The sequence below is a fragment of the Dasypus novemcinctus genome, chromosome 16 (assembly GCF_030445035.2).
Source record: "Dasypus novemcinctus isolate mDasNov1 chromosome 16, mDasNov1.1.hap2, whole genome shotgun sequence".
NCBI lineage: Eukaryota > Metazoa > Chordata > Mammalia > Cingulata > Dasypodidae > Dasypus > Dasypus novemcinctus.
Window position 1 is genome coordinate 36,379,621 of NC_080688.1, and position 26,459 is coordinate 36,406,079.

Genomic DNA, 26,459 nt, shown 5'->3' on the forward strand with positions numbered 1-26,459 from the left:
GTTAACAAAACAGGGCCAAGGACTTACCAATGCAGAAGAGACCAGATTCATGAGTGCCTGGACATGGAAGACTCTCAAAACCTTTTTTACATATTGTAGTTTCCCAGCCTGCCAGCAGATGATCATCTTCAGCGAACCTTTCCACAGAGGTGTCTTTTTCAACCTCCTCTCACTGGTGATTCTGGTCTAGCCAAAGAGAGGTTCAATACAGGCTGTGCTGGCCAAACTCAGCAAAAAGAAACCACTTTCTGTCCTCCACAGCATCAGCCTTCTCAGTTGGCTGCAGTGAGTCACAGGTTTTACCCAGGATGTTCACTTTGAGCATGGGGAATGGGTGCCTTTCCTGGCCACAGGGGATAGTAACTCATGGTTTTCACTTCAGTCTTCATTTCTCTGTTCCTCTCCCTCCTGGAGGATGTATAGCACTATCCTGGTTGACAGACACCCAAAACAGCTCCCTCAGTCAGTTTTTGCCCTTCCTCCATTGTTTTCATAAGAGAGCTGAGCCCTTCTGTCCAACTCTGATGCCATCATCCTGGAAGCCTCTTAATTGTGTCATTTTGAGAATGTTATATAAACGGAATCATAACATGCGATCTTTTCACATTGCCATAATGCCCTTGAGACCCATGCAATTTACTGTATGTATCAGTAGTTCATTACTTTTTGTTTAAAATAATATCAAACTTACGGGATATTTGCAAACATAACACAACACCCACATAGAGAATCCAACATGTTCCCGACCAAGATCCAACAACTTTTAACCTTTTGCACATTTTCTGAATCATTGTGTCTATTCATTTATCTATCTATCCATCTTTGAGCATTTTACATTTTTAAATATACTTTTTACATACTGGTTACTAACCCTTTTTTAAAAACACTGGAAATATTTTTCCTTTGTCAGTTGCTTTTAACTTGCTTTTTACTGTCTTGTCAATAAAATTTATTTTTTTTACAGGTTAAATTTGTCCTTCATTTCCTTTTATACCTGGAATAGTGTCTTATTTATTTTCATATCCCTAGCACCTGGGCTTAGACCTTTGTCAGACACAAAATAGCCCCCCAATAATTGCTTACTAAATTACCCAACAACAGTGAGGAACTCCACTGCCATCACCAGAGTTTATAAATAGAGCTAACTGATAATTTAGTTAATAGAAACAAGTCAGAGGAGATGAATTTAACCATTTGTAAAAGAAATGTAAGAGATTATCTGTAGAGGAGAAGCTAATGAGATTTGGGAACATCCAAATCCAACCTATGTTTTATAATACACTGACAGAGGTCCTTGAAAAATACTAATCTGGTTGTATTACACTCCCCTACTTAGATATTTTCAAGGTTTTCCAGCCTTCCTTGGGATAAAGTCCTTCAACCTTAACTTGGCCTTAAAGGATTTGGGTTATCTGGTCTCCATCAAGTTTGGTCACTGTCTTCTCCTGGCCACACACATCTGTTCAGTTACTCCAGTTTGTCATGTTATTCCTCATGTCAGGGTCTTTGCACAGGCTGCTCCTTCTGCCTGGAATGCTATTCTCTTTCCCTCCACCCCAGTTAAATCCCAGTTACTTTTCTGGACTCAGATTAAACATCATCCACACATCAAAGCCTTCCTCAACTCCTGGAACAGCCTAAGATTCCAGGAGTTCAATAACTGTGCAATTACTTGTTCAGCTTTTGTCCTCCAAAAAAAATTGTAAGCTCCACAAGGCAGAGACTATGTTGCTCTTACTGGTCTCTTTATTCTCAATGTCTAGTATAGTTCCTGGTTCATAACAGATATTTGATAACAGTTGAGTGGATGAAAGAATTAAAGATAGTCCAGGACCAGAAGGAATTATAGCCTCATTAAAAAATTTGGGCCTTCCCTTAGGGATATGGAGAGCCAATGAAAGAATTTTTTTTTTTAGGATGTACTGGGGATTGAACCCGGGACCTCGTATATGGGAGGCAAGCACTCAACCACTGAGCTACCAATGCTCCCTATTGAAAAATTTTAAGCAGAATACTGGTATACAAAAGGCTCAATCAATCCCACTAGAGTGAGGTGAGCTACTTAGATAATTTGATAGTAGATAATGCACAGTGATAAGCATAAACACACAAGGGGACCCTAGTCCAGCCCAGAAACACCTGAAGTGAATAGGTCACGATTCTTAACCCACCTAAGGATCTTAAAAAAAAAAATCCATCCATGGGTCTCACTCTAGTCCAATTAAATCAGTACCTCTGGGGTTAAGGCTCAGGTATCTATATATTTTTAAAGTACATAAAGTGATTCCAATATGCAGCCAGCATTGAAAACCACTGAGCTATAAGAACAGACCAGGCATAGAGAAGTGACAGAGAAATGAGAAAGCACAGGACTAGTAAGTGTGTCTGGATGGGATGGGGGTGTGGGATGTTTACAAGTAGCTCAGTATTGCTAGACATGAAGTTCAGACTCAAAGAACTTTGGACTTTATCTTCTAAATAACAGGAAACCTTTGAAGGATTTTAAATGGGAGTATGAGTGCCCAAAATGTGGGACCTTTTTTTCAATTTAGATATAAAGAGTCAGGTTAATCATACTGCTCAGTTTATATTCTACTACCATTGTTTGGATCCTCTCTAGTTTATCTTCATCTTCATCTTCATTCCTAAGCTTTCACCACCACCCCCATCCCCATAATCTTATTTCAGTCTAATGTGCTTATTTGTCCCATTTTGAGTTAATTTCTGTATAAGGTGTGAGTCTTAGGTTGAGGCTCATTTTTTGGCCTATAGATATCTAATTGCTCAAACATCATTTGTTGAAAATACTATCCTTCTCCCACTGCATTCCTTTTGCACCTTTGTCAAGTTAGTTGGCTTTAATTGTATAGGGCTATTTGAGGTCTCTATTCTGTGCCATTGGCCCATGTCTGCTCTCAAGCAATATCATGTAGTCTTGATTACTGTGGTTTTATAATAAATCTTGAAATTGGATAGTGATTTCTTTCACTTCATTCTTTTCACAAAAAATTTTAACTTTCTAGTTTCTTTGCTTTTTCATGTATATTTTAGAATAATCTTGTCTATATTTACAAAAAATCTTGCTGGGATATTGAGAAGAACTTTTAACTTCGTATGTCAATTTTTTTTTTAAATTTCTCTACCCTGCCCCTCCTCCCCCACCCCAGTTGTCTATTCTCTGTGTCCATTTGCTGCGTGTTGTTTTTGTCTGCTTTTGTTGTTGTCAGCGGCACGGGAATCTGTGTTTCTTTTGGTTGTGTCATCTTGCTGCACCAGCTCTCCGTGTGTGCAGCACCATTCTTGGGCAGGTTGCACTTTCTTTCGCTCTGGGTGGCTCTCCTTACAGGTGCACTCCTTGCACCTGGGGCTCCCTTACATGGGGGACACCCCTGCGTGGACCGGCACTCCTTGCGTGCATTAGCACTGCGCATGGGCCAGCTCCACACGGGTCAAGGAGGCCCTGGGTTTGAACCGCGGACCTCCCATGTGGTAGACAGATGCCCTATCCACTGGGCCAAGTCCGTTTCCCTGTATGTCAATTTTGGAATAACATATCTTTTCAATGCTGAGTCTTCAATCTGTGAACACTGCATGTTTTTGTTTGGTTTTGGTATCCAATCAATACGACTTCATAATATGATTTGAGGAGTGTTCTGCCCTCTTATTTTCTGGAAGAAAAAGTGTAGAATTGGTGTTATAGTTATTAAAACATTTCAGAGAATTCTCTAATGAAACCATGTGGTCCGAGAGATTTCTTTTTCGGTGGGTTTTAAATGACGAATATAATTTCTGTAATTGTTACACAGGGTTATTTCAAATTATTTATTTCATATTGGGTGAATTCTGATAGTAAATGTAAAAACATTACCTCTTTGCATTTATGACTGTATTAAATATTTCCTCTATATACTTAGAGAACCAAATCAGGCAGTGTTATAATTTCTGCTTCACTAGTGAAATAAAAAATGAAAAACTCAGGAGGAGAAGGAAAATCTATTGTATTTCTTCTATCTACCCATAGTGTCACTCCCTATGGTTATTTCTTCTTTCCTGATGTTTACAGATTCTTTCTTTTTATTATTTCCTATTTAGAGAATTTTCTCTAGCCATTATTTTAGGGACAGTCTGCTGACAATAAATTTTCTTCAGTTTTCCTTCATTTTAGATTGTCATGATTTTCACATCATGTGGAAGAATGTTTTCATTGGATATAGGATTCTGAGTTGAAAGTTGTTGCTGTTTTCAATACTTGAAACTTCTGTATACTTCCTTCTGGCTTCCATGGTTTCAGAATAAGAAATCTGTTATCATTTGCACTGTTTTCCCCTCTTGGTAAAGTGTTATTTCTCTCTTGCTGCTTTTACGATTTTTAATTTGTTGTTAGTTTTCAGAAGTCTGATTATTATGTGTCATGGTGTGGTTATCTTTTGGTTTATCCCTTTTGTGGTTCATTCAGCTTCTTGTAGGTTCAAGTCTTTTGTTTATAGGTTTATATCTTGTCAATCACGGGAATTTTCAGCCATTACTTCTTCCCACCCTCTTTTCTCCTTCAATGATTCTGAAGACACAAATGTTTTGTTATTATCCAACAGGTCCCTGAACTCTTTTTTTTCTCTAGACTTTTTTTTCCCCCACTCTATTTTCTTTCTGTTGTTCAGACTGAGTAATTTCTATTGTTCTATCTTTAGGTTTCTGATTCTTTCCTCTATATCCTCCACTCTGTCACTGAGCACATCCATTGAGTTTTTGTTCATTTGTTTGTTTTAAAAGAGGTATTGGAGATTGAACTGGGACCTTATACATGGGAGGAAGGCATTCAACCACTGAGCTACTCTGCTCCCCATTGCGTTTTTAGTTTGTTCTACTTTGTAGCTAATATTTCTTTACTGAGACTTTCTATTTTTTCATTTGTTTAAAGTATGTTTGTAATTGCTCATTTGAAGCATATTTACTTAAAAACCCTTGTCAGATAATTCTAACATCTGTGCCATCTCAGTATTATGTTGACTGTCCTTTATCATTCCAGCTGAGAGTTTCCTAGTTCTTGGTACGATGAATGATTTTGTATTGAAACCTAGACATTTGCAGTATTTTGATCCTTTTGATCTTATTTAAATCTTCTGTTTCAGCAGGCTTCCTCTGATACTGCCCTGGTGGAAAAAAGGAGTTCTGCCTCATTTCTGCTAGGTGGAAGTAGCTCCTCTTTACTGCTGGCATGAGTGGAGTTCTGGGAACTTGCAAGGCCTCTACTGATAACACCATAGTTGGGGGAAGTGTGCCTCACTATTGCTCCCTATATGGTTTTCACAAACAACTGATTACTATGGTAAAAATTGTGACTCTCTACTAGGCCTCTATTGACAACACTCCAATAGGGAAGTGGAAGGGATGCCTAATTACCACCACATGGAAATGGAAGTCTAGACTCCTCATGCCATCTCTATAGACACGTCAAAGAAGAGGAAGAAGGCCTGTTACCATCCAAAGGGAACAGAAGTTCTTCCACTGGGCCTTCTCTGGCAGGGGGATGGGAAAGTTAAGATAGTTGGTATGTGTTACAGCCTGACAGAGGTGGTAATCTAAGCTTCCTACTAAGCCTTTGGTGGTGATGGTGGTAAGAAAGAGCTGCAGGGAAGCAGACTTGGCCCAGTGCTTAGGGAGTCCATCTACCACATGGGAGGTCTGCGGTTCAACCCCCGGGCCTCCTTGACCCGTGTGGAGCTGGCTCACGTGCAGTGCTGATGCGCGCAAGGAGTGCCCTGCCACGCAGGGGTGTCCCCAGCATAGGGGAACCCCATGTGCAAGGAGTGCACCTTATAAGGGGAGCCGCCCAGCGCAAAAGAAAAGTGCAGCCTGCCTCAGAATGGCGCTGCCCATAAGGAGAGCTGACACAACAAGATGACGCAACAACAACAACAAAAAAGAAACACAGATACCCGTGCCGCTGACAACAACAGAACCAGACAAAGACGACGACGCAGCAAATAGACATAGAAAACAGACAACCGGGGTGGGGGGGGGGAGGGGGGAAGGGGAGAGAAATCAATCAATAAATAAATCTTTAAAAAGAAAGAAAGAAAGCTGCAATTTTTCTGTGGTGTTTGGCTAGGGTAGAGCAGTGATTTACAAAAATTTTCTGACTTGCTAGCTTGCCACTTTCCTGGTCCTTTGGCTAGGGTGAGCAGGCTTTTCTTGGGGGCTTTTTTTGGTCTTATTTGTTGGCACTCTCAGGTTTCTCCAGTATCCAGTTTGGATATACGCAACGAAAAGAAAACCCAGAGAACTCTTTCCTGTGTTGTTTCTTGGAACCCAATTATTCTACCTGCTCTACCTAGCACTCTCCACCTTTCAGAATCTTTTCATGTTTGTTTATATTTAATGCCCAGGGATTGTAGGTAATCTTAGTGGAAGGAATAAGGAAAAGTACTTGTACTCCATCTTTCTAGAAGCAAGACTATTCTAATTTTATAATTAAGATCTCTCCCTCTAACTAAAATTTGGAAAGATGTGTAACTTAAGTCTAGCACAGTTGAATTTTACCTGTGTTATAGAAATGAAATAAAAGTAGAGAATATGCAAAATGGTTTCTTAAACACAGTAAAAATAAATAAATGTATAGTGCTAAAGCTAGGTAAATACTAACCAATTAAAGTTGGTAAAATATTATATAAATATTCCCATATGACTATATGTATAATCAAACTACCACTAAAAGAAAACATACCATTGGCAGATATATTCCTTAAGAGACAAAAATTAAGCCAGCATGAAAACTATCTAAGAGATAGAATCTAAAAAAGGTAAAGGAAGTACTAAATGAGAAGAAGACCATAATGAAGGTATTTCTTTTCAGAGGACTCTTCATACACACAGTAGAAAGATATTTGCAAATTGAACTAAAATGAATGAAAATGTATTACATATTTGCAAATAAACATGTGAATCATGAAATGTTTATGCTGTTTTTTCCTGATAATAAAAACTTCTTGCCAGACCATGGCAAACATGAATAATTAAAAATCAGTATAATTTCTCTTTGGTCATATGAAATTATGTCAACATCAGTACTTTTTAAAATATTACAAATCATACTCTTTGCTCTTTCCTATTTGTCTCTTCCTACTACAGTTACAGATTCCATTTCTGATCTCATGATTCTCTTGGTCCTTGCTTACTTTTCAACTATTAAGAACCACTAAATAAAAATTCATGTACCAAAATTTCAACATGGTTCTAGAATAAAACTATACACCGGAAACTAAAATATAATGAAAACTGCCTCACTTGAACCTGCAGCTTAAAGTAAGGCTTTGATAAAAATTTACTCCGGTTTGTTTTGCATTTCAACCTATAGAGTTCAAAAGCAATTTTCTCAGAGAAGGAAAACAAATTCAAAGGCAGAGTGGGAAATCTCAAAAAGAAAACTTCTGATTAGAAATGAAAAAGTACCTCTTCATCCAATTCTTTCATTATCTTGTCTAGCTTTATATTGGAAGTTCTGTAAAAACAAAAGCAATAAAAATTAGGAATATGTTTATTTCTTATTACTCGGGTAATCCTCACACCTACTCACTTTTCCATTTAACCAGGAAAAAACCGTTTTTGTGCAATTAATCCCTCTGGAAATCTGGTGAAGCCTATGACCTTTTTTTAGACTAATATATATATATATATACACACACACACATATGTTTTAAACAGTTTATTCACACACCACCCAATCCATTAAAAATGTACGATCAATAGGTCTTGGTATAAATACAGAGTTGTATATTCATCACCACAGTTTGAGAACATTCTCATTGCTCCAAAATCAGAATAATATTTTAAAACATAGAACAAAACACAGAGGATTAAAAGAAGAAAATTATATTGAAATACGGTCACAAACTTTTAAAAATGCATGACTCAATAATATATATATTTTTTAATTAACACATTAAGTCACAAGATCCAGTGGCAGTAATTTGAAGTAGTGATGAGCTTAAGTGATATCTGGAGATAAATGTAACAATGGCAAATACAAGAAAATATCTATGATTTTTCTTGGTAACTAAAAAAAACATCTGGGAGCAGATGTGGCTTAAGCAGTTGAGCGCCTGTTTCCCACATGGGACGTCTCAGATTTGGTCCCTGGTGCCTCCTAAAAACAAAAAAGCAAACAAAAAAACAAACAGCATGCAAAGCAAATGAAAAAACCAATTCTGGGGAGCCAATGTGGCTCAGTGATTGAGTGCCGGCTTCCTACATACACAGTTCCGGGGGTTCAATACCTGGCTCTCAGTCCTTAAAAAACAACAACAACATATGTACTGCTAAAAGTGGTGGACTGTTGTCTACGTTCATAATTTAAGGAAAAGCTATTATCAGTTAAAAGTTAGATCAAATCAGTTTATGCACCATTTGGCAACTTGGATAAAAATGCGAGGTAGAATGAAAATGTATTATCTCCATCATAATTTATCATCTTTGGATCAAAACCTAATTTGGAGCTTTACCTGTATATACAACATTTTCACATGGATATCTCATCAAATACCTCAATTTAGCATTTCTAAAACTAATTTTATTCCCTCCGCTCCAAGTCCACCCCAAAATATAAATCTGCATTTTCTCTAATGTCTCAAAGTAAATGACAGCAAAGTGCTTTCAATTTATCAGAGTTCTTTTTGAAAAGTAAATTTGATTTAAAAAAAAATATTAATTCTTGATTTAATAACTTTCAATGTTTTCCATCATCCTTAAGATAAAGTTCAAATTTCTTGGATTGTCAAAAACAAAGTCTTCAAAAGTTTTGCAACAACGTAAAGTGTTGATGGAGGGGTGATATATGAGACCCCGTATGGTGTTATGTATGTTTATTTTGTAATTTCACAATCTTTCTTATTGTTTTATTGTTTATGCATGTTTATGTATGAATGATAGAGTTCAATAAAAATATTAAAAATAAATACATATAAAAAACAACAACAACAACAACAAAAAAACAAAGTCTTGCAAGATCTAGACTGACTTCCTTCCCAGCCTCATTTCAGGCATCTTACACCCTACTGACCAAACAAATTCTTTCACCTTATGAACCAATACCCATTCCATGGACCCTAATACTTCCTCCTAATCTTAGTATTTCCAAATGACAAGTGACCCTTCAGAATTTAGCTTTTTCTGACTTCTGACAATAGTATGGGCATGACTTGATAAAATCCTCTATTGTCTTATTCTCTCTTCACCTTAACATCACAGTTATTTATAATTACTTAATTTTCTTCGCTGATAGATTACAAGCTGCATGTGGACATGGGCTATGCCTTTTTATATCCATTACAATATTGCAATACTGCCTGGCAAGCACATAATCTGATGTACAAACAAATTATTGTTGAATAAATCAAAGTAACTAAAATGAAGTGAAGGTTGAGAATTTGTGTAGAAGCAGTTCTAACACAATCTACTGATAGAAATGGTGGTGGTGGTGGGGATGGGGAGTACTTCTAGACAGAGGTTGTCTATGGTCTGCCCCTTATTCCAACCAATTTCTTCCAAGCCTTGTTTGGGGAAGAGGCTAGATGTAGGAAAAGGTATATCAATATTTTTAAAACAGAGCTAAATTTTCAGTGAGATAAAGGGTACAAACAAAGCTCTAGTAGTTACATGAGACGTGTATTAAACGGGTGAACTCTCGCGCAAAAAGAAAATAAATGCAAATATCAGTCTACAATCCCCAACACTATGTTTTTATTTTAAAAACTACTCACAAATTGAATATGCAATTTTAAGAAGTCTCATCTCATTTTAATCCCATTTCCTTGAAGTACACATTTTCATATATTACCTGCCACTCTGGTCATTGTTTTTCTTCTTCAAAATGACTATCAACAACCACTACTACCAGTATGTCATGTCCTTTTAATTTTGTTTATATTTTTTAGATGTAGAAATTTCTCAACATACAGTAACATCAATCCATTTTCTCCTCTAATTTCTACATTTTAATTTAGAATTTCCTTTAAGAATCTGGGGTCATTTAATTATTTGTCTTTATTTTTTTCAAATGCTTTGTAGTTGTTTTTTTTTTAAGTTAGCATAATACTCTTAATTCTTTAATCTAACAAGAAGTGAGAATCTCCCTTCTCCCCTCACCTACCCGGTCACAGATTTGCCACTTTTTCCAATTCCATTTTTGACTACTTAATCGCAATGTTACCTTTGTATTTCATTTATTCAATGATATCCACTAAAATCATAAAATATTACAAGTTCTTATTTGTAATTGTTAAGTAAACTCAGCCTTATGCTAGGTTATTTAAAATAATCTTAATCATTCTATATTTTAAACAAATATATATACTTTTATTAGAATTGCAACAAAAGGGAAAAATTGTGAGTTACTGTTCTAGAAAAGCACAGTGGAAATAAGAATGGCTGCAAAAAATTTTAGTGAATCTTCAACAATTTACACTTTGGAAAGCTTCTTATTTGATGTAAATTGTCCTGTTAGTAAGCTTGTAAAAATGGGAGAGAAAAGCAGTGAATCAGCAAAACATAATTCAGAAATTTAATTCCTTTAAGAGTAAACATTTTTGGAAGCAAATGTACTTTAAATATTATGAAAAAAATATGTCTATAACTAATGTCAACATAAATACTACTTTTCAATTCTGGTCAAGACACTTTTCATGAATGTCTATCACTAGCAACCTCCGTATCACTTTCTTACAACAGTCTACTTTTGAATGATTACAGAGGACAAGCTTTAAAACAAGCATTTGCTAGACAACTATTAAACTAAAAAATACACATTAAGTCTCACCTGCATTTCTGCTCCATTTCATCTTTTAATTGCATTTCATTATGTAGTTGTTCTTCCAGCTTGTAGATGGTTTTTTGCAAACTTTCCTGCTTTAAATAAAAATAAAAACCAATTCTACTAAAAATATTCATAGACAATTTTAAAAGAGCAAGTTTATGTTACCATTTTGAAACTTGCTTGGGCAGAATTATTGGCTTAATCCTAATCCTTTTTTGTCTATCTGTAAAACTTTGCTTTAATTTGAAAACCATTTTTTAACATCTACTATATCTCAGACCCTGTGCTAGGCATTAGTAATACATAAATTAAAAAGACTGGAACTCTACAGTGAACGCTATTGTTGACAATAGTTAATAGTACAATTATATAAAAATGTTCTTTCATGAATCATAACAAATGTACCACACTAAAACAAGATGTTAATAATAGAGTGGTATATTGGGGGAAAAAACACACCTTAATGTAAACTACGAACTATAGTTAATAGTACAATTATAATATTCTTTCTTTTTTTCTTAGGAACAGGGGCCAGAGATTGAACATGGGACCTCATATGTAGGATGCTGGCACTCAACCACTGAGCCATATCAGCTCCCTATTCTTTTATCAATTTTAACAAAGGTATCATATTAATGTAAAATGTTAATAATGGGGGTTGGGGTATGTGGGAATACTGTATGTTTTACATGATATCTCTGTAAACCTACAATCTCTTTAATCAAAAACATTATAAAATAAAAAAAAAAATATTTGGCTATGGTCAACAAAGATAGTGGCAGAAGGTATTCCAGGGAGTTGAGAGCCAACAGAATCTTTGAACAACTAGCAAAAACTGGCAGTCATCTTCTTCAAAACTTCGGAAAACAGCTAAAGGGCTGCAATAACTAGGCAAGTACCAAATTAAGAAAATGGAGTTTTAAAAACCTTAGAAGCTTGTGGGATCCTTGCTGACCCCTATCTTAACCATTCTCCCGTATGGTGTGCAGCTGGCCTATGCTCCCATTGTGGGTTCCTGGCCCTGTTCTGGAGAGGGCAGAGTAGACTCTACATCCAAAACATGGTGCCTGTATGCTCAGTTTCAATCCATCAATGGGAGCCCAAAAGACTGAACCAGAATACTCTTCTCTGGCTTATTCTCCCAGGATTTGTCTTGCAGGCAGAAGCAGCTTGCAGACAGCTAAAGCAGTGTAAGGATTAATTAAGTCAAAATGATTTAAGGCAAACATTACAGCATGAAAACATACAAAAAAAGACACAAATAGGAGGGAAAGTCTATTTCATAGGGAGTAGAGGGGACATTTGGATCCTGAAAATGGAGGAAGAATTCCTAAGGTCATAAGGGAGCCCCAAACCAGGACAAGATACAGGCTCAGGAAAGATGTGATAGAGAGGGTCCTGTACTATCACTTTCACCTCCTGCTGATCTTTTTTTTTTTTTTTAAAGATTTATTTTATTTATTTATCCCCATCCCCCCTGTGCCACTGTCTGCTCTCTGCGTACATTTGCTGTGTATTCTTCTGTGTCTGCTTGCATTCTCGGTGGCACCAGGAATCTGTGTCCCTTTTTGTTGTGTCATCTTGCTGCATCAGCTCTCCGTGTGTGTGGTGCCACTCCTGGGTGGGCTGTGCTTTTTCGCGTGGGGTGGCTCTCCTTGCAGGGCACATTCATTGCATGTGGGGTTACTCCTACACGGGGGACACCCCTGCATGGCACGGCACTCCTTGCACATGGCAGTGCTGCACGTGGGCCAGCTCACCATACAGGCCGAGAGGCCCTGGGTTTGAACCCTGGACCTCCCATATAGTAGGCAGACACTCTATTAGTTGAGCCACATCTGCTTCCCCTGCTGATCTTCTTGATGGGAGGGCTAAACTCTGGAGGAGAGCACCAGCCAACACAGTCAATTTTCAAACTCTGTGAAGTGTGTTTTTTGCATTGTTTTTTTTTAGCTCCTGGCACTAAAGGAAACATCTGCCATTTCTTTAGTTGGATATAAACTTAAGGAACAGACAGCTCAGGGACTAAATCCCACAGTCAACATGTTAAAATATTAAAATGCACACTGCACAATAAGTACACAAGACAAACAAAGAAAAAGGATATGTGGCCCACAAGGAAAAAGATAATCCACACCCAATGTTGTATAGTGGTTAGGAGGAAAAAAAGATAAAAATTCAAAAACAATCAACAAAAAAAGACTAGACTTTAGACATACTAAACAAAAGACTTTAAAACACTAATCTTCAATATGCTCAAAGAGATAAAGGAAAACATGGTAAAAGAACTAAAGGATATCAGAAAAGCAATGAATGCACAATATTAGAATCTTAATAAAGAGACAGAAATTTTAAAATGAAACCAAACAAATACTGGAGTTAAAGACCAAAATGGCTGAAATGAAAAACTCCCTACAGGGTTTCAACAGCAGATTGGAGCTGACATAAGAAAAAAATATTAGTCACAACTGAAATTTTCCTGAAGAGCAAAAAGAAAAAGGAATAAAAAAAAGTGAACAGAGCCTAAGAGAACTGTGGAGCACCATCTGTACCAATATATGAATTATGGGAATCCCTGAAGGAGAAGACAGAGGGAAAGGGGCCTATTCAAATATGCAATTTGAAATATATAATTTTCAAAGATTCAAAAAATGTCTCAAATTTAATGAAAGACATGAATATGTACATTCAAGAAGCCCAACAAACTCTAAACAGGATACACTCTAGGAGAACTATGCCCCCACACACATTAGTCAAACTGTCAAACTCCAAGAACAAAGAGAAAGTTTTGAAAGCCACAAGGGGAAAGCAAGGTGTTATATATAAAAGAGCCCCAAGAAGATTAAGTGCTGATTTGTCTTCAGAAACCATGAAGGCAAGATAGCAATAGCATGAAATGAAAGAAAATGCTGAAAAAAAAACCAACTGTCAACCCAAAGTTCTGTTTAATAAGAACAATAAAAAGGTGGGGTGATGGAGGAGTATAAATAGTGTTTGTGTGTGCTACTGAATTTAACCTTCTATGAAATCAAACATGACTGTTTTAGATTTAGGATGTTAAATTTAAGCCCCATGGTAAGCCCTGCCAAAAACATTTGTTAAAGAAATGAGAAGGGACTCAAAATGGCACACTACAAAAAAATAAAATAAATATAAAAGTAGATATTGACAAAAGAATTGAGGAACAAAAAGGTGTAAAACTTACAAAAATCAAACAGCACAATGGTAGAACAAAGTACTGCATCATCAGTACTTAAATGTAAATGTCGTAAGTACTCCAATCAAAAGGCAGATTTGACAGAATGGAGAAAAAAAAAATAGCTCAACTATATGCTGTTTACAAGAGACTCACCTTACAATCAAGAACACAATCATGATGAAAGTGAAAATATGGGAAAAACATATAGAATGTAAATAGTATCCAAAAGAGAGCTAGGTAGCTATACAAATATCAAATAAAATAAATTTTAAGTCAAAAACTGTTACAAGGGACAAAAAAGGTCACTACATACTGCAAAAGTGGTTAATTCAACAAGATGTGACTCCAATACACCACTTTCACTAATGGATAGGGGAGCAGATGTGGCTCAAGTGCTTGAGCACCTGCTTCCTACATGGGAGGTCTGGGATTCAATTCCAGTGCCTCCTTAAAAACAACAACAACAACAACAACAACAAGCAAATGAAAAAACCAACTCAGGAGAGACAATGTGGCTCAGTGGTTGACCATTACTGCCAATTTGTGTATATGAAGATTACTGTGCCCACATGTATTATACTATTTGATACTCAGGTAAGAAATTAGATAAGAGATAGTAGGTTAAATGTGCCATAAATATTTCAGTTCATTAACTATATATTCACAAGCAACATATATTTTATTCCATATTACGGGAACAAATACATTACTCATAGAAGAATTTTTAAAAAACTAACAATAAGAAAAATACCTACCAAGCTTTTATCCACATTGGCACTAGTTCTGTTATCATTAGGATTTGCTGAAGATAGGTATCTGGGGGAAAAAAGTTTTAAAAGGAAACAAAAAACCTTTAATATCCAATGATAAACAATAACAAATACAACCTGTTTATTTTATATTCAGTATTGTTTTGGCACTGTTTTCAAACATCAAGTACAGGTCCATAATTCTTTAAAATATAACACAGAAATGATACATATATCGGGTATTAAATAAAACCCCTAGTTGATTCTAAAGCAGTACCCTTTAATCACACATATTAATACTATTCCACAAAACATGAAGGTTTACAACAACCAGGATAAATAAAAACTATGAATAGCCTCAGGTTTTGTTCAGGTCAGGTTTCTGGCCATGAAAGCAGGATATGGAAGATTTTTCCACTAAACAAATCACTAAAATGTTCTCAGGTTTTAGAACTTTTTGGGTTTAAAAATTGGGGATATGGAATTATTTTATCTCTACAGAAATGTTCCCAACCTCTCCAGCCCCTCAGAACTGCCCTTCAGTAAAGCATATTGACTTTCAGGGTGAAAAAGTTAAGAGTTTTTGCCTAAGTGAAATAACAGAACCTAAGTTCTGGTAATGTCCTATTAATCTTTCGGGACTACAAACCTTGCAGAGACCTTTAAATTCAGTACAAAGTTACAATTATGTATATATTCAAAGAATTATGGAGCTTTAGAGGTCTTCAGATGCTTTATGAGATTATCAAACAGATCTAAATGGGTCAAGTATATAAAAGAACTCTTTAGGCTATCAAAAAATTATGCAAAGGTAGGATACTACTACTGCTGCTTCTACTACCACCACTGCTACAACTATCACTATCATTACTTCTACCATTACCACCTTTACTGCCACACCACCTTGGTTAACCAGTAGAGCTCTTTCAAAAAGGTACTAGTATAGTATACTTCACAGCTGTTATGGGACAGATGTTGATCTTAATTAACAGTAAATAATAGAAGATAATTGTGATGGTTAAGTTCATATATCAATTTGGCTAGGTTATGGTGTTCAGTTGTTTGATCAAGCAAGCACCTGCCTGTTACCATGAGAGTATTTCATGGATTTAAAATAATTATTCAGTTCACTGCAACTATGGCTAATTACATCTACCATCAACAAAGAAGACTGCCTTCAACAATAATAGAAATCTCATCCAATTAGCTAAAGGCCTTAAAAGGAGAACTAATGACTTCAGCACTCAGAAGAGAGAATTTCTATCTTCTTCAGCCAGCCAGCTTTTACCTGGGGACGTCAGCCTGCCCTCCAGAATCTGGACTTGCCAATTCCCACTGTCACATGAGCCAATTTCTATAATAAATCTCATAATATTTGCATACATAGGGACATATCTATCTCCTGTTAATTCTGTTTCTATAGAGAACTTAAGTAACACAATAATCAAGAGTCCTTTAAATACAGTTAAACACATTTAATGGTGCACTACCCAAAGTAGTTTGACATATGTGACTTATGTTTTCCTTGAAAATTTATTCAGATCAACTGGAAATTTAAATAATTAGGAGACATTAACATGATCTATGTAGCAGATGTGTAGAGGAAAGGTCCCAAGTAACAAATGACAAATTCAAGATGTTGTGTAATTGAATTCCACTGACTATTAAGTGTCCCAGAAATTCAGCATGAGAGATTCTGCATTACATAAAAAAAAAAAAGCATATAGCAATGTCAGTAGAATCTAAGTTAGATAGCAGATCAGACTATTTCATCTCTACGATACCTTCCAAGTTTAATATGCTATGTAACTAGAGTTGATGCTCAACCTTCTATAAAATAATAAAACATCCTCTGAATGCAGTAAGGATGGCACCTGCACACATACATTAAATTCCTTCTCTTTTTGTCTCTTTTCTTTTCCTTTCAAGATCCTTTTGCATATTATATTATTTCTGCTATAAAGCAATCACTCTTTACAACAGGGAAGTTATATATTAGGTAAACATATATGGCTATTAAAAAACTCATGTTGTCTAGGGATGTAAATGTCAATTTAAAGAAAGCCAGAGAATAATCTAGGGACTGAATAACACATTGAACTCAGGTGGAGGAGAATTGTGGTTAATATACAAATGCAAAATGTCCTTCTGGTTAATAGTACAAATGCAAAATGTTAATAGTACAAATGCAAAACACAATGAACTCAGAGGTGGATGAGAATTGCAGTTAATAGTACAAATGCAAAACGTCCTTCTGTGGTTAATACTATAAATCAAAATGTCCATCCATATAAGAATGGATGTTCGTCACTATTGTAGGGTGATGGGAATGTGGAGAAGCATGGGAAAAATACAATTAATGTAACCAATGGACAATAGTTAATAGCAATACTGTAACATTCTTGCAGCAATGCCAAAGATGTACTGTGTTAATAACAGAGGAGTGTGGAAAAAACATGCCAAATGTAAGCTAAGGACTATAGTTAGTGGAAACAATCTGATGATATTATCTCATAATGTACATGATTGTTTTGTAAGTTCAAAACTTCTGTAATAAAAATAAATATTTTTAAAAATGTTTGTCTATACTTTAGCAATAAAAATCTGTCTCTTTCATTTATGAAAGTATATTTGGATTTCAGAAATAAGAATTTTAGAAGTTTTCTATTTCATACAAGTTTATACCAAATTATACTTACATAATAAGGCTGATCAATATGCCAATTTTTTTTTTTTAAGATTTATTTATTTATTTATTTAATTCCCCCCCCTTCCCCCGGTTGTCTGTTTTTTGTGTCTATTTGCTGCGTCTTGTTTCTTTGTCCGCTTCTGTTGTCGCCAGCGGCACGGGAAGTGTAGGCAGCGCCGTTCCTGGAGAGGCTGCACTTTCTTTCGCGCTGGGCGGCTCTCCTTACGGGGCACAATCCTTGCGCGTGGGGCTCCCCTACGCGGGGGACACCCCTGCGTGGCAGGGCACTCCTTGTGCACATCAGCACTGCGCATGGGCCAGCTCCACACGGGTTAGGGAGGCCCGGGGTTTGAACTGTGGACCTCCCATGTGGTAGACGGACGCCCTAACCACTGGGCCAAGTCCGTTTCCCAATATGCCAATTTTTACTTAGCTTTTCTATGACTGTGGTGAATAGTGCAAATATAAGAATGCTCTTTCATGAACTATAACAAAAGTACATCACTATTACAAGGTGTTAATAACAGGGTGGTATATGGGCAAAACACACATAATGCAAAATACAGACTATAGTTAACAGTAATATTTTAATATTCTTTCATCAACTGAAATAAAAGTACCACACCAATGCAAAGTGTCCACAAGGAGTGTGTGTGGGAATGTTATATTTTTCGCATGACTTTTGTGTAAACCTATAACTATCTAATGTGAAAGAAACCAGACACATAGTACTACTTACGGTATGATTCCATTTGTATAAAAATGTATATATAAACAAATCTAAAGAGAGAGAATCGGATTTAGTGTTTATTCAGGGCTAGGGAAGGATAAAGGAATTGAGAGGTGACTGCTAAGGGGAATGGGGTTTTTCTTTTTGGAGTAATGAAAATGTTCTAAAATTGAGTGTTGTGATGAATGCACAACTCTGTGATTAGACTAAAAGTCACTGATTATATACCTCAGATGGACTGTATGGTATGTGAATATATCTCAATAAAACTGCTTAAAAAATGACTTGAGTACCAATATCATGAACAGATTTGCTGATTCTTTATTAAGAGCAACCAAACTTTCACACATTCACTCAGCAAGTAGTTTCTGAATAGCAGTATATTACTCAATATAAGGTGGTGATATAATTCCTAGGAATTTAGAAACTCGTTTGGGACAAGCAACATATGAATACAAGGAACAACTATAAAACATAACCAAATGCATGGCAATGCAGTACAAATAATATATATATATACATTTATTTAATTCAAGATTTTTTCTTTGTATAGATACAGCTAAATAAAGCAGTTGCTGGATACTACTACAGAAAACCCAGAACACTGGGAGTTGTTGAGGGCAACAATCTGTCACATCTTGAGTGCATCTTCAGTGCACATCTTGAGTGCATCAGAAACCAAAACGAAGAGTAATTGATAAAAATATAAAAATGAAAGGAAGCTTCAGTAGAAAATATCCTAAAGCTTCTGCATGTGTCTAGGTGTATTTTCATATGAAATAGTTATGATATTATACTCATGAAGATTAGGGGGAAAAAAAGGGGGGCTAAAATATTAGTTCTTTCTAATGGTCAAAATTTGAGTGCTACCTACTTGTTTAGTGATGCAACAGAAAGTATTCAGTATTGTTTTAGGTGGATAATCAGAGAAATTTCACAAAGCAGGACAAAATCACTTCCTATTTTCTAAATGGGACCTGAATCAGCTCTTATAACAGAGTTTTAACTAAAATGACAAGAGCCTTCAGTTTGTTACTTAAATATCCCTAAGAAAATAATACGAATACAAAAAAACCAATACCTATACTTACAATTACTGTTTAGAATACTTACCTACGATTGCTATAATATGTAAATCCTACAAAAGGTAGTTGATTGCCAACAAAAGCTTTAGGAATTGGAAATGTTTCTTCATCTCCCTTGTCTTCTTCCAAGTCATCAAAGTTACTTGTATCAATGTCACTACTCAAATCAGGTACTACTGGTGCTACAGCTAAAAATAGGGGAAAAAACGAATTGCTCATTTAAAATTTAACTAGAAATAAAATAAAGAATCCATACAACTACTAACGGTTTTTCTCTCACAATAATTTGCGACCCACAAATTCCAATGGGTCAAATCCTATTATACTAAGCTATACTAGCAACTTTACTAATATTACTCATTATTTAATTCTATGAAACAAGTAGTCATCAAAGTCAGCTATAATTATAATCTATATATCAAGTTTAATGTCAATATAACAAGCCAATGTATTATATTAAGGTTTGATCTAGAATACACCATAGTATAAAATACTCAAAAACATTTAGAATTACAAAAATGACTTCAGAAACTATCACTTAACAAATTTTACTCAAATAGTTGATTAGTTTCAAAGACAGTATTTTCTTGCTAACTTACTCTATAGCAAACCAGAAATCAAGGTTACTTCTCAGTAGAGTTGGATATAATTAATAATTTGGTACTGAAACATTTCTACTCATCTAGAATCTAGGTGATCAGTATCCCCACCACACACAGTATCTTCATAAGATCAAGTCACATGAAGAAAAGATTGTGAATTATATTTTCAGAATAGCTACCTCTTGAATCAAATGATTAAGGAACAATTCAACAAAGTATTTATGGAATGGCTGTAGGAAAAGAGGGCAAGGATATAAAACATGGACCTAACAACACGGGGTGCAAGACTTACATATATTGAATAATAAAAAACAATATATGAAAATGTTTAATATTCATAACATAGGAGAAAATACCAAATGAAACAATACTATTAACATCATTTTTTGGAGCTTGAATATGCTAGAAAGGGTAAGTGTAAAATTAAATTTTAGGACAATTTTTTTTTAGCTTAAGATAAAGCAGTATAATAAAACATCACTGAATTATTACATCAAAATACTGAACTATTATTTTAAATACAATCATCTCATATTCCTTTGGAGAAAAGATGAAAATGAACAAACAAGAAAAAAACAACTATCTTGGTTTCATGTTCTTAACCTTTATCTAAAGGACTCATTTTTTAAAATATATTTTTATTGCAGATTGTGAACATGGGTAGAATCCCACATAATACTCCTTACCAACACAACATAGAGGAATCATTTTTCTTTTGAATCATCTTAGTATTCCAGGCAAGAAACAACTAGTGTTGTGCAAATTCATGTACACTGCACTATTTGATGAATCTGGAACCAAGACGACATATGGAGTTCACTGAGGCAGGAGTACTGACTAACAGTGGCAAGAGTGAGGAGAGAGGTTTTTTCCCATTCACTTTCCTTAAGAGTTAAGAAAATTGCCTGATGATGCAATTCTGGCTTCATAACAATAATGGGAAAGGGGAGGGAAAGGAAAAAGAAAGGGGAAGGGGAGTTTATCCCCCCTTGTGAAGTACATAAGCCAATCACGGTCTTAGCATAAATTTTACTTTAAAAAAGTAATTCTTACTGAGGGCAATTTTACAGCACCACCACAATCCCCAAACCAGAGATACTCAGCAATAACTGGGTACATTTTTTGTTGTCACAAATAGGGAAAGGTATTTTACTGGCATCTAGTGAGAGAGGCCTGGGATGCTGTCAAACATCCTACAATGCTTGGGAACACCCCCACAACAAAGAATCGTCTGGACTAAAATGTCAAGTGCTTTGATTGAGAAACCCTACTTTAAAATTATCACATTAGAATGAGATTAAAAAGTCCAGCAGAGGGACAACGAGCAAGATGGTGGCAGAGTAAAGAGCTCCTAGAATCACCTCCTGCTACAGGGCAGTTAGTAAATACCAAGAGCTATCTAGAGCTAGCTGAAGCACCTGTTTGGGGGCTTCAGGACACCAGAAGGGCATCCTGCCACATCATTGAAGGAATGGAAGGAAGAGACTGCCCATCTGCAGAGAAGATTCATAAGTAGAGTGCTCCATGCCACGAGGCCAGTGCCCATCCTCCACTGGTCCCACAAGGCACATTAGGAGCTATTCCGCAGCTGGAATTGAAAGCTCCACTTCCCAAAAACAGGGGAGAAAGAGACAGTTGGGCACCAACTTCATATGCTCGAGTAAATTCAGAGGGCTAAAGTACAATCCTAAGAACAGCTAAAGTTTGAGCCTGTTCAAGTCAGAAAGAGGCCATTAACTGCCATCTTAACTCAACGTCTGGCACAAGAGGAAATGGGGAGGACTGAAAATCACAGTGCTGGTGGGCAGTAACTTCTTTCCATCCGGATCAGGCTGCAGGTCTAGCCTCTGGGAGTCCCACCTCTGGGAGGCAGGAAGCTGGGAGACCTGAGCCAGCCTCTCTGGGAAATTACTGGCCAAGCAGCAGAGGTTGGTGATTGTCCCACTTTGGTAGCACAAGCTGCCCCAGGAGCTATTCTGTGGCTGGAATTGGAAGCTCCATTTCCCTAAAACAGGTGAGGAGGAGACAGGTGGCCACTGATTTTGGCTACTGATTAGGAGACTCAGCTGGCTAGGAACAGCTGGGGTGTGAATCTGTCCAAGTTGGAAAGAGGTCAGTAGTTGCCATTTTGACTTGGCCCCCAGCCTTAGGGGCAGTCAGGACCAAAAATCACAATGACAATAGGAACCAGTTTCTTTCACCCAGATTGGCCTGCAGCCCTAGCCTATGTTTCAGCCCCACCTCTGGCAAGGAGGAGGCTGCTGGGCCCTGCCCCAGCCTATTCGGGTAACTACAGGTACCTTTGGCTGGCACAGTCTGAATAATCAAAAGTGTCTCCTGGGGCAACTGTGATCATATTGGACCCACACTGCATAGACTACTGCCCACACTGCAGTTCCATCCCCATCCCATCAGGGGAGAGAGGGGTGTGAAGCCTCATCAGTCTCTCTGGGCAACTACAGTCTAGGCCTGCAAGACTTGGATTATTCCACACAACTGTGACTTTGTCCTACCCCTGACAAAGGAGAAAGTTGGGAAAAGGTTCATCAGACCCTGGGGCAAAGAAAGCTGCCTGAGTCTCCACAGCTTATAGTACCAACTACATCCTTGGCTCCTATTATACAACCAGCAAGGGAGAAAGGGTAAGAAGCGCTAAACTAAAGAGAAAAACTGCACCCAGAATAAATACTCTAGGAAGCCAGATGCCAAGACACCAACCAAAAATTAAAATCCACACCAAGAAACAGGAAGATATGGTCCAGTTAAAGGAACAAGATAAGCCACCAGATAACATAAAGGAGTTGAGACAACTAATAATAGATGTTGAAACAAATGTCCTTAATAAATTCAATGAGATGGCTAAAGATATTAAGAATACATTGGATGAACACAAAAAAGAATTTGAAAACATACACAGAAAAACAGTGGATCTTGTGGGAATGAAAAGTACAATAAATGAAATTTTAAAAACATTGGAAACATAAAATAACAGATTTGAGGAGGCAGAACACAGGATTGGTGAGCTTGAAGAAATAGCCTCTGAAAGGGAACATACAAAAAAATGGATGAAGAATGGAAAAAATTGAACAAGGTCTTAGGGAACTTAAAGACAGCAAGAGACGTGCAAACATATGTGTTGTGGGTGTTCCAGAAGGAGAAGAGAAGGGAAATGGGGCAGAAGGAATATTTGAAGAGATAATGGTAGAAAATTTCCCAACTCTAATGAAGGACATAGATATCCATGTCCAAGAAGCACAACGTACTCCATCCAAAAAAATCCAAATTGACCAACTCTATGACACATACTCATCAGAATGTCAATTGCCAAAGACAGAGAATTCTGAGAACAGCAAGAGAAAAGTAATGCATAACATATAAGGGATACCCAATAAGATTAAGTGCTGATTTCTCACCAGAAACCATGGAGTAAGATGACAGTGGTATGATACATTTAAGATACTACAAGAGAAAAACATCTAGCCAAGAATCTCATATTTGGCAAGAAGGTCTTTCAAAAATGAGGTGAGATTAGAATATTCACAGATAAACAGAAACTGAGAGAATTTCTAACCAAGAGATCAGATTTTCAGGGAATGTGAAAGGGTGTACTAGAGCCTGAAAAGAAAAGACAGGAGAGAAAGGTCTGGAAGACAGTCTAGAAATGAAGATTATAACAATAAAAGTAATCGAAAAGTGTCAGGAGTGGGAAAAATAAAATAAGACAGATAAAACTCAAATAGGAATAAACTTAATCAACGAATTAAAGCACTTGTATACAGAAAATTGCAACTCAATATTAAAAGAAATAAAAAAAGGCCTTAATAATTGGAAGAACATTCCATGTTCATGGATTAGAAGACTAAATACCATAAAGATGCCAATTCTACTCAAACTGATGTACAGATTCAATGCAATCCCAATAAAAATTTCAACAGCATTTAAAAAAATTTTTTGAAGACATGATTATCAAATTTATTTGACAGGGTAAGGGGTCCTGAATAGCCAGAAACATCTTAAAGAAGTAAACTATCATCTCCAGATTTTAAATTATATTACCCAGCTATAGTGGTAAAAACAGCACAGTACTGGCATAAAGACAGATATATAGATCAATGGAACCAAATTTATGGTTCGGAAACAGATCCTCACGTGTATGGGCAAGGGATTTTTGACTAGCCTGTCAAACCCACACAGCTTGGGCAGAACAGTCCATTCAACCAATGGTGCTGAAAGAGGTGGATATCCATAGCCAAAAGAAGGAAAGAGGACCCCTATCTCACATCTTATCCAAAAATTAACCCAAAATGGATAAAAAATCTAAATATAAAAGCAAGAACCATAAAGTTTCTAGAAGAAATTGTAGGAAAATATCTTCAAGCCCTGGTGGCACATGGTGGATTCTTAAAGGAAATAAAAGGAGGACTGAGATGGACTACTGATGTTTAATGTATGTGGAAGTTTTAATTAGCTTTAATGTTAAGGTGTGGAAATTATATAGAGTGGATGATAACAAATAGTGAGTAACAGCTAGTTTATATATGGGGATGTGGGTGAACATGGTAGTCTAGGGGAGTTAATGCCAATTGACAGGATGCGAGAGAATAATCTAGGAACTGAAGAGCACAGTAAACCAAGAGGTGGATGAGAATTGTGGTTGATGGTACAGATACAAAAGTATCCTTTGTGAGCTAGAGCAAATGTACATCACTACTGCAGGGTGGTGGGAATGTGGAAAAGCACTGGAAAAATACAACTGGAGCGACCTATGGACTGTGGTTAGCAGTAATACTATAATATGCTTGCTTCTATGTGAAAGATATACTGTGTTGATAATGGGACAGTATGGAGAATGTGTGCCAAATGTACACTATGGACGTGGTAACATTCGTATACTATTATTTTATCTGTAACAAATGTTCAACCACAGTGTGGTGTGTTGATAGATGGATGTTGTTTGGGAATTCTGCATATGTGCATGATTGTTTTATAAGTTTACAACTTTTGTCATAAAAAAATGTTTAAAAAATAATAATAGGGTGGGTTGGGGAAAAAATACACCAAATGTAAGATAAGAACTGTAATCAGTAAGATTTTGACAATATTCTTTCATAATCTGTAATAAATGTCTCATGACAATGCAAGGTGTTGGTGGAGGGTTGATGGATGGGATCCCTGTATAATGTTATGCATGTTTGCTTTGTAAGTCCACAATTTTTACTGTACACTTATTGTTTATATATTTCCATATATAAATGATATAAAGATAATAATAATAATATGGTGGATTGGGGGAAAATACTCTGGTTAGTAGTAATATTTTGACAATGCTCTTTAATTATTAGTTTAAAATGCTTAACAATAGTACAAGGTATTGGTGGTAGGGTGAGTTATGAGAGTCCTGTATGATGCTATGTATGTTTGTTTTGTAAATTCACAACTATTACTATATACTTATTGTTTATGTAGGTTTACGTATAAGTAATATACTTCAATAACTTTTTTAAAATAGGAAAAAAAAGTACAGCAAGTATGCTGCATTTTCACTTGCTGTTTGAGATGAAATTAGTCTCTTTATAGATTACATACTATTTCTGAGTAGTTCAACTGAAATTAATTTTACTTGCTAAATTCTGAGGTATGAGTAGGAGAAAATCCTTGGGAGAGTTATAAAAATAAGTATTTCTGATTCTAAATTAAGATGTTTAAATATAACATAACACTGTATAGTCATTTAAGTACTAATAAATAAGAATCTTAATAATATAAGAATAAGAATAGCTTTACTGAACTACCATCAAATATTCAGGGTATTTTATTTATAAAAATTTAGCTTGTATCAAATAACTGGCCATCTAGAGATTGTGTACTATTAAAAAGAAAAAAAAATTCCAGGTAATGCCACTGAAAATAACTGAGTAGGGAGCTCAAGGACCAGTCCCTTGTCTTAAACAACCATTAAGCTGGCAAAAACTGTCACAAGCAACTTTTTCAAGACTCTGGAATCTAATTTTTTAAATTTTACAACAACAAGGGGAATATTTAATGAACAAAGCAAATGCAAAATTTTGGTGTTAAGGAAATTTCTGTCACTGGCTGATTGCTGAGATAATGGAATAGAGACTTCAGTGATCACATATGACAAGGAATAGTCTTTACAAAGTTGTTTGAAAATGTCTCTAAAAAGACATATGGCTATGGTCCACAACAGGCAACAAAAAACAAACTCTGGAAAGAGTGGAAGTTTTATCCAGAGTTACAAGATTATACTAATAAAAATAACCAATTTCCAATAAAAATTATGAAGGAAAAGAAATTATAAGAGCAAAAAAAGAGGAAATTATGATTAATTCAAAGGAAAAAAGGAAATGGACAGAAGCAATCCCTGAGGAAGCCCACACATTGAGTAGACTTACTAGACAAAGTCTTTATATCAACTGGAACAAAAGGAAATCATAGACAGAGAACTTAAAACATACACACACACACAAACAGGAGGACAATGCCTCAAAAAATAGAAAATATCAATAAAGAGACAAATTATAAATGGCAACCAAATAAAAATTGAGGCTGAAATATAAAATAACTGAAAAAATCATTA

At 36.0% G+C, this 26,459-nt stretch overlaps 1 protein-coding gene across 2 annotated transcripts in view; it reads right to left on the reverse strand.

Annotated features, from left to right (window-relative positions):
* Positions 1–26,459, reverse strand: part of ROCK1 (Rho associated coiled-coil containing protein kinase 1) — a 185,687-nt gene that overhangs the window by 76,433 nt on the left and 82,795 nt on the right. Inside the window, exons 10-13 of one of the 2 annotated variants that reach the window (XM_012521871.4) lie at positions 19,288–19,447; positions 14,762–14,822; positions 10,811–10,899; positions 7,450–7,498 (exon numbers count right to left, since the gene is read on the reverse strand). In XM_012521871.4, coding sequence (XP_012377325.2) covers positions 7,450–7,498; positions 10,811–10,899; positions 14,762–14,822; positions 19,288–19,447 — 359 coding nt within the window. The remainder of the gene's footprint in view (positions 1–7,449; positions 7,499–10,810; positions 10,900–14,761; positions 14,823–19,287; positions 19,448–26,459) is intronic. The other variant, XM_058277515.2, reaches the window with a different exon arrangement.